The sequence below is a fragment of the Nanorana parkeri genome, unplaced genomic scaffold, assembly GCF_000935625.1.
Source record: "Nanorana parkeri isolate BGI_ZX_2015 unplaced genomic scaffold, ASM93562v1 scaffold1093, whole genome shotgun sequence".
Classification (NCBI taxonomy): domain Eukaryota; kingdom Metazoa; phylum Chordata; class Amphibia; order Anura; family Dicroglossidae; genus Nanorana; species Nanorana parkeri.
In genome coordinates this window covers 165473-175408 of record NW_017307361.1, presented here as the reverse complement: position 1 = coordinate 175408, position 9936 = coordinate 165473, and the positions used below count along the sequence as shown (strand labels likewise).

Sequence of the window (9936 nt, the reverse complement as noted above, 5' to 3'; positions counted from 1 at the left end):
TGGGGTTTAGCATGTCCCCCCCCCCCCCCCTCACAATAAGCTAGTGACACTGAAATGTAAACTATTTTTTTTCCCCCATGGTCTTGGCTTAAAAATAAGATATTTACTTCCATCTCTGCATCAATCCTGTTATGACTGCTATGTATAGGCTGATTCCAGTGATATGTGCTTCATAGATTCAGGGGCATTTGAGAAATATGCATAGTCTTTAACAGGAACCTTTTTCAACTTATGTATGTATATCCAAAACCTTCTTTTTTTTTCCCATTTTGTTTTGGTGACGGGATAAAACCCCCATCAGGAATAAATTACTGTCTATTCCCCTCTAAGTAGATTCACCCTCTCTATTTGTCTGGGTGACCATTGTCCTGGAGACAGTAAATTCTATGTCACCAGATTTTGATTTCTTATTTGAGTGTTCACCTTTTGATGTAACAATGATAGTTTAAATTAGGGATGCACCTATACTGTTTTTCGGTATCGAGTAAGAGTACCGATTTTATTTTTTTCCGGTACTCGCCGATACCAAATACCGATACCGAAAGTCCCATTAAGGAAGCCAGGCAGCATGTAATGACTTGCAACCCGGCTTCCCAATTAGCTGGGGAGCCGTCTCCATGCTCCCACGTCACCTGGTGATGAGGGAGCATGGAGCCGGCTTTCTGGCCATTCGGGAAGCTGGGTGCCGTGTAATGATGCGTTGCCTGGCTACCTGATTGGTCAGGAAACTGGCCAATGCGCCATTATACGGCATCCGGCTTCCTGATTGGCTGGGAAGTCGGCTCCATGCTCCCTTGTCAGCATGGAGCCGGCTAATCAGGAACCCGGCAGCGTGTAATGAGTCGCTGCCTGGCTTCCTGATACTGGAAGTATCAGGCTAGGCATTGGAGCATTTGGGCGAGTACGAGTACTCACCCAAATACTCGGTATCGGCATTGATACCGATACTAGTATCGGTGCATCCCTAGTTTAAATCCAATCATAATTGGCTGGTTAGGATGGTCAATTCATGTGGTGGCAGAAAACTCTGCAAGTGATAGCAGGCACCCCTAGATGCTTCCACGTAGTGTAGGCATTCCTTTATTTTGTTTGATAGGCAAATATTGATTAAAATGTTTGAGCTTGACCTGCGCCCTCTTGCCTTCTGGTTGGTCCTATTGTTTAGCATCACTGACCAAGAGCACGACAATCCAGAGTGCTCTAGTGTGCAAATCACTACTTCCTTAACTGAGACTCTGACACTGGAACCCTACCTCCTGATTAACCTCGTAATGTTCTGGGTGGCCTCACTGACCAGGTGCAGAGAAGGCAAAACATTGGACCAAACATTAACTTACTAGTGGAAGAACACATTTGCATACTGCATTAGCGGGTCACAACTTTGGAGGCTCCCAGGGTGCTTTTGAGGATTGCCACTTTATTTAGGAACCTGTAGGGTGCCTACTGTTGCATGCAAGTGGTAGATTAAGTTGTTGTTTTTTTCTTTTTACTATTTCAGGTTTGCTTAAAGTGACATCTTTGTGCATTCTTTAATATATAATAAAATATTAACATCATGTTATTGTACTTTTAAAATGAGTAATACAAGTAATGAAGGAAGCTGATAAATAAGAGATAAGACTTCTGAAATGAGTGTCCTTATCTCAGTCCAGTTATGTGCTTTTTAGGGTTATCAGTTGTTTAATTAGCAAAAAGGCAAACATTATGGACCACTTGCCAAGGATCACACCCAACACATTCCCAAGTATTTAACAATAAACAAAGCTGAGTAAAGTAAGATCACACAAACCGATTGGAAAATGACTCCTCTGCCCTTCATTATGTGCATAGACATTGAGTGAGCAGAATGGCAAAAGCAAAGGCCATATAGAACCATTTCTATGACCAGTATACTTTTCAACCACAATGCAAAAATTGTGAATAAATCGGCATCGAACATTTAGATCTTTAAGAATTTAATATGTGTATGGCCATGTCCAGTAATAAACTGGAAAACATTATCCAGAGACTGAGTTGTCTAAGGTATAGGTATACATCTTGGGTCTCCAACAGCAACATCATCCTTTCATAATTGCCTCTGATCCTGTCCACTTAGGAGAGTGTTCCTTCTCCGCTTTATTTATTTCAGGACCTCCATTATAAAAAAATTGCCCAAAATTGTTTTAAAATATGTGAGACCTGAGAACATAAGTGCAAAGATCTTGCCAATAGGAAACTATCAAGCAGTTTAAGTCTTTAGCATCTATCAAAAACTGAAACCGCTTTTTAAAATCAGTCAATGATTGTGTCGGGTCTATTTATAGAATTAAGTCTGAACTTAAATTTCAGTTTTCTTTAGAAAGCAACATCCTGAGTAACAAAGCCTGTCCCCTGCCTGCATGTTGTAGAGAAGGACCAGTTCTCTCTGTGTAGTAGCAGTGGTCTCTCTGCAGAGGTCTGGCACATCCCTTGCTGAGTCGGAGTTAGAGAGACCACTAATTCCACATACGAGCAAAGGTCCTCACTGTTCTGCTGGCAGGGAGCAGCTTTTTCTTCTCAGGTTCTGGCTGCTTGTATGAAAAAATAAAAATTTGACTTTGCACAACATTTGTTTTTTTAATGCTCTTAGGATTTAGCTGATTTAAGCTAAATGTTTAATTTGGCTTTAATATTATCCAGAAGATTTGGCTGAAATCACCCACTTTGTAGTGAACACTTCAGTGTATTCACTGTAATTTGATTGATTTTTGCAGCTCTTCAGTCTCAAAACCTGTTCAGTGTATTATAGAGACCAGTTTACTATGTTGCCTATGTCCAGATCTTTATTCAAAATGTACATTTGTTACAGACTTGCTTCTTTCAGTAAAGTAGTGCCTTTATGGCTTCCACTGTTTGTTTGTTTTTTGTCGTTTTTTTATTCATTTTCATTTGACTAATAAAAAACATGTTGCACACCAGATGTAAAACCAATTAGCTAACAATTATCAGCACATCCCCTTACTAATCGCCATGTAAAATGTGAAGAGCTAGTCTGAAGGGTTCTCTGAGACAAACCCCTGGGAGACTTCCATGCAGCCCCCACCGACTCCATCCGTAGGGAAGGAGCCTTTCAGCTTGTGCTCAGCTTACTGTGTAAACTGATTCCGTGTTGGCAGCCTGGTGGCTGGGATTACTAGGTGTGCCACATTTTAACACTTGTCTAATTCTGCATTCAGGAAAGGGCTTGCGATATTTAAGCCTCTGTGCAGCAAAGGTTGGACCACACAGAAAATGTTTATCAGGAAGTAGGACGTGCAGACGAAAACAAGCATAGAGGAAAACTTTGACTGCAAATGCACGTCTGTAAGGATCAGTTTTTTTAAGTGTTGATTTTTCACTGCTACGTGCTTGCCTTGAGCTACTGAAGCACCTCCTTCTATGGTTTGCTGCTTATTTCCTTGTAATGCTGGAAAAAGCGGGAGGTCAATTCACTGAGGTGTGAGAATTAGTGTAACTGCAATCATTATTTAAAGTGACCCAAAGAGAAGTAAAGCTGGCCTGTAAAAGAAGGCAATTTATACTTGCCTTTCTGGTGGCCCGAACTTTAAACTCCCCCATATTACAGCTCTCTAGCTGCTGTGGGTATCTAACACTTCCAGGAGTGTAAAATATCTGTTTCCCTGCTATGCAGTGTGGTTGCCCCCACAGTCTCTTACCTCCTACAGGGACAGTGGAAGGCTCAAAGGAGCCTTTTGACTAGTCTCAACCTCCCCTTCACCGTATTCCCTCTACAGTCCTCTTGCTGAATTTATCCACAGATTGCCAGAGTTGGCTAGATGACAAACATAAATAGGAGAACGTTACCACAATTTGTACATTTTGAGGTTTGGTTCTTCCCCTTAACCTGTTGCCTTAGACGCACTGGTCAATGAGTCCCATCATAGAAAATGCAGCTGTCTACAGCATAGCTAGAATGTTGGTTTTACCACAAGTTACAAGCATCATAATTGATTTTCATTTATACCATTGTTTGGAAATAGGCAATGCAATTTTTTTATTTTTAGTTGGTTTTATGGGAAAGGTGAGTATAGTCAGTTCAAGATAGATTAAAGGTGGCCATATACCCAATTATTTTGTGTTGCTGTTGTTCGGTCTCCATAACACACTGAACTGCATGGCTGGAGGAGTCGGCACTAAACATCATGGCTGGAGGAATCTCAGCTAAACAACGTGGGTGGAGGAATAGCTAAACAGTGTGGATGGAGGAATCTTCACTAAACAGCGTGCATGGACGTATCCCCCCTGCTGGGCTATTGTATTCGGAAATCCAGAACTCTCCACTGTCAGAATACCAAACAGTGGCTGCAGTTAGTGTTCGGTCAGCAATATTACACCTGGCTACTTCGAAATAAGCCAATCAACTTCTCTTAAACCGTGTGGTGCTGGCAGGACCAGACAGCTCGAATTTTTGAGCACTGTATCACCAGCTTAAGAGCTCTTTAGGAACCCTACCATTTTAAATCACATCAACTATCACCTAAACATGACCACAGATAGGCAGAGGCTGTGTCAAGCTACATGGGCCAACCATGAAAAATGAATGCAAAAACAAATATTGGTTAAGCCAACGTGTTTTTTTTCCCCATTGCATTTCTTTAATATTTGCTTTTCAAAATAACAAATGCAATGATTTTGGGGTTAAAGGAAAGATTTAGTGTATTATACCAATTTTGCTATAAATTGTGCATTTTTTTATAGAGTTCTAGCTAGACACAAGACCAGAAAAGGGGCTGACCATGGAGACAGTGGGATTTGGTTCCAAAAGAGGGACATTCTCGTCTATTGAGTTCCAGCTGATGGCTACTGTGCCCATCTTCAGTCAAACCTCCAGTACCCACTGCAGTCCTTTCACCGACTTAGCCACTTGCAGATTGGTCACTCTGAAACCACTTGTTATGGCTCAGTGGTTTACTCCTAGTTCCAAGCCACACTTGTAACGTGCTATAGCTTATTTCTTTTAGGCTGTGCATGGGTGCCCTTAGACTTGATTCTCTATTGCAGGGGTAGGCAACTTAGGCACTCCCGACTGTGGTTAAACTACAAGTCTCTTAAGGTGTTGCAAGACTGTAACAGGCAGAGGCATGATATGGGATTTGTAGTTTTACAGCTAGTGTGCTAAGGTTCCCTACCCCAGTGATTTTGTTTTAATAAGCAGGAAACCGGCTCATAAAACATACACTAAAATAGGTCAGAATGATCACAATTATATTTCATGGCATCCTTCAATGTCAGGTTTTGAAAAAACGGCCTGTTTGCTGGCGCAATAAAGTCAGTAGCTTTCACGGCATATTTATAATAATGAGATGTGCTCAGTGCATTGATTAAACTGGGTCACCGTGTTTTATAAAGAATCGGCTTTGGCAGGATTGCAAGATAAAAAGAAAAAGTCTAGTCTGAGTCATTGTCTGATTCCCAAATTGTCCTTATTGTGCCTTTTCCAAGACTAATTTACAGCAAAATGTTTTTTACTGTTGTGGCCTAACAAGTTGCGTATTTATTCACATTCAATTAGCGTTGTGACCAAAGATATTTTTTGTGTGGCATTCTTATTCTCCGTGATGTTGGGCTCATTATTAGAATATTTTTAATACATTTCTCACTTTATCTCCCTTTTTTATTTTTTTACCCCCGGAGTCTCAATTATTATTACAATTTTTCTTCCAGGCGACTGGCTGGTAATGACCTCTCTTTCATCCATCCCATGGCCTTGTCTGGCCTGAGAGAACTCAAAGTTCTGTAAGTAATTGTTCAGTTTTGTTAGTAATTACATGCTTGCCCTGCTCTGTCAGCACAGCAAATCTTTCCCTTTAACCCTTCTGGACCTGCGGGGGAGGCCGATGTCATTGTGTGGTATGGCCAGCCATCCTGGTATACAGGCTTCGCCAATAGAGCTGTGCAATGAACAGTACTAGGGATGCACAGATACTTTTCTAGTACCAGTGCAGATACTTGGCATTTTCACGAACTACCAGGGTTTCAGAGGTTGCAGCTGGGACCTGGCTCTAGTGCTCCACCACTGTCCTGAAATCATTAGACTGTATTGTTTTAGAAAAACTGTCACATGACAATAAACAAAAATGTATCAGTACTCGTACTTGTAAGAACTCGGCAAGTACCAGTACTCGTACTCGCAAAACTGGTATCTGTGCATCCCTTTATTTATAAAAACAAAACCGTATATAAAAAAAGATGTACAAATCCCAGGAGCTTCGTGTGCTCTTTACAAATGACAGCTGCCTCCTAATTTTTGAATTTTTCTCTAGTGTAGTCTTGGAGCTCAAAAGTATCGGTACTTGTACCGAGTACTGTACTTGTAACCCTAAACAGTACCACTCGTCAACTGATCACACTTCTGTGTACAGAAACCACAGCTCTTGTACATGATTTCTAAAGCATGGATAAGTGTTAATTGCCTTTTGCCTTATTGAATAAGACGTTACATGTATTCATTAAGAGCAATCAGGATGTGCAATGTGTAGTAATCCATAGCAACCAGATTTTAGTATACCGCTGTCAGATCGCTCGGGAGATTAATAATTGGTTGCTATGGATAACGCTAAAATGCAATTGCTTTTGCAGTGTTTCAGATTAGTGTTTTGGGCATCAATAGTGACTATCCGTTCTTATGGTCGTATACATCTCAGTTTAACAACTTCACATTATTTTGCCATTTTCTTATGTTATTAATTTAAAGACCATTTATTGAGCAAAGTAAGGTCACTGAATTGAGCAATGAGGGGGTTAGGCAAGTGTTATCTGGGGTATCAATAATTCAGTACGGTTCAATCTTCAGCTTGTTCTGTGATTTAGTTTATGCTGTATGTTGCCCTCTTATAACTTTATGGAGTGCGTTCTGGTGCCCAGTTAGACGTGGCACATAGTGTGTGTGGACCATATACAGGGCTTGGGTTTGTGGAGGCATCTGTCCATTTATGAGGGACAATAAAAGTTTTATATAGATGATATTTGTATTTATTTTTTTTAGCATTGGACAGAATAGTTAAGGGTTAAAACCCATGTCTGTTTTTTTTGCCATCTCCGAATGCTCTAAAGTGTATGTCTGGGCAAAATCAAATTTAAACTAAAGCTTTATTAGCCCTTTTTTGGGTGATAGGAGTACATTTACTAATGACCTCCTGTGACCCAAAGTAAGCAGATAGCGTGCTACTACCTACTATATGGTGACAGTGTAAAGCCACGCTGCAGCCAGGAAAGATCTCAACAATATTATCGGGATCCATTCCACTGCCTGATAGCTGTCTCTGTCTCTCTAGAGCCAGAGCCTGCTGTGCCTGCGACCTCCCCTGTCTATTCCTCCAACGATTGGATGAACAGAGATAGGGGAGGGGGGATTCCCTGCGGGAAGTAGTGACCACCCGTCACCGCTCTCTGCAGGGAGAAGACCATGAGCCTGCTATTGGCTAGTTCAAATTGCACTATTGCGTCCACTACCTGCCATCAATCAGCAGAGGAGGGAACTAAAGGAGAAAGTTCTCCTTCAGGTCCTCCTTTGCAATTTAAAATAGCCAATAGCAGGCTGACTATTGCTCCCAGCTAATGAATGGGAGACTTGACGCCGTCTCTCTACCGCCAGCAGAAGCGGGGACATGGAGGCAGTAGCGGTGGCACAGCGGTCTCTACTCCCTGCTGGGCGCCAGCTGCAGCAACCTGTGTCCCCTTTTTTGAAGGCGACAGACAGCAGCATGCAGCGACTCCCAGTGAGCAGGAGAACGGAGGAGCAGAGCGGTGGCAGAACTCAACTAATCGGAATCTGTCAACGATTCTCTTTATCGATTAGCTATCTCCCAGGCACAGCTAGGCAACAACCATCTTTAAAGGAGGCCTGCAATGGCAGCTTTTGTACTTCATGACTGGGTCACTTTAATTTGGTTCTGTATTCTATGGAAATTCTTTATTGAGGGTCTGCCCCTAATGTCTCTCATTAATGAATATTACATATAATGAATATCTAGATAACTAAAAAATGTGGGTTACCCCACCTCGCTACTCTTATGCATTACTTCAAATCCTTTTTAGATACTGTACACTATATATATCTGTTAGATGTTTAGAAATCTGGATACAGGTAGATATAGACATGTCTGTATTCTAACTATGTGTTTTATATTATGTAGGACTCTTCAAAATAACCAGCTGAAAACTGTCCCCAGTGAAGCTTTGAAAGTCCTGAGTTCTTTACAGTCTTTGTAAGTGTAACTATTCTTGTTCCTCGCCCTATTTGATACATGAGCCGTGTGTCTGTGTGTGTGTCTGTATATGTATGTATGTAGCAGCAGAACACCGATACACACACTCTCTCTGATGTAGATAATCTAGTATTATAAATTTGGTTTTTGAATATATCCAGTGCTGCAGTTTCCTTGAACTATGGGGTTGAGTTAATAAAGACAAATAGGCTGTTCACTTTGCAAGGTAATTAGCACTTTGCTAAGTGAATTTTGTGAAAATTCACTGTGCAAAGAATTCTGATGTGCAAGGAAAATTGACCCCAATGGAGTCTGAATTTCTGAATAGCATTCGGGAGCTCCAGAATGCCTCAGTATATGTATATGGCTCCCAGACCCATATTGCTTTCTCTAGCTCCCGAATGGTATTCGGAAATTCAGACTCCCTAATGCCATTCAGGTCTAGGAGCTTCAGCTTTAGTATTAATATCTGTATAACGTTTTCTGTGGTAGTTGCAACGAATATTCATTCGTAAACTCATCTGAAACTAACAAAAATTTGGATTTCGGCCGAATCCGAAACCCGAACTGAATTGAATTTCGGACCCGAATCCCAAAATAACGAAAAAACTGAATCAAATTTTTCTGTAGCTTACATGTCTACTGCTTAGGTTGCCTTGTGGAGGTTCTGGCACTGGTATATACACACACCTTTGGTAGGCATTTAGGGCTTTCAAATAAGGAAGCCTTAAAGCAACGTGAAGATACTCAAAGCAATCTATCAAATACATCTGTATAGAACTGTCGGACAAATTAAATATGGTTTCTGTTTCCTCACTGTATTTTGCATAGTGTGTTTTTGTCCTATTTATTAAAGTCTTCAATATTGTATGGAACCAAAGTACATAGTTTATTACAAACAGTACAGGGTTCTTGATTTAGGCTGCTATGAATAAATAAATGTTATGACTGCAGTGGCCGTCTGCCATTTCCATTTTAGTGTGTCTCTGAACACTATAATTTAATCTATGTAATGTTCTATTTTGGTATCCCAAAAGTTATTGCCACACCGAGTCTTGAAATAACTGCAGTATGTGTCTTACATTTAACATCAGCACTTTTGTAAGATCTGTTTGTGGCATTTAGAAGGTGCACAGGGGTTTTAATGGGGCTGGAGAGTGTATAGAACATAAAAGAAAGCTATGAAAAATCCAAAATACTGTATATAGAGGGGGATTTATCAAAACTGGAGCAGATAAATTCTGGAGCAGCTGTGCATGGCAACCAATCGGCCTCTTTCATTTTCTAATCTTAACTGAACAAACTGAAGAGAAAAGCTGATTGGTTGTCTTGGGCAACTGCTCCAGATTTTGTCTGCTCCTAGTTTTGAAAAATTCCCCTCATTATATTGACTATTATTCTATTACTGTATAATTTAGATTCAAAGAGTCGTCTACCTGAAAGCCACAGAATTTGCCGCACGATAGCTTGTGAGTTGACTGTTGAATAATTCCGCTTCTTTTCTCAGTGAGGAAAAGGAAAGCTCACCTCCATAGGTGAAAATGCTTTGAGGGAAATTTAAGAAAACTGGAGCAGACAGGATCTGGAGCAGTTGCCTATGGTGACCAATCAGCTTTTCTCTTTTTCAAATCTTAACTGAACAAATTGGAGAGAAACAAAAAAAGAAAAAGGGCGCCTCAATAGTGTAAAAACGTAATTTAATAATGAAACC

At 40.8% G+C, this 9936-nt stretch overlaps 1 protein-coding gene across 1 annotated transcript in view; it reads left to right on the top strand.

The window, feature by feature from the left end:
- LGR4 (leucine rich repeat containing G protein-coupled receptor 4) overlaps positions 1–9936 on the top strand; it is a 102941-nt gene that overhangs the window by 57318 nt on the left and 35687 nt on the right. The window contains 2 exon segments of the mRNA XM_018567791.1: positions 5683–5754; positions 8154–8225. Coding sequence (XP_018423293.1) covers positions 5683–5754; positions 8154–8225 — 144 coding nt within the window.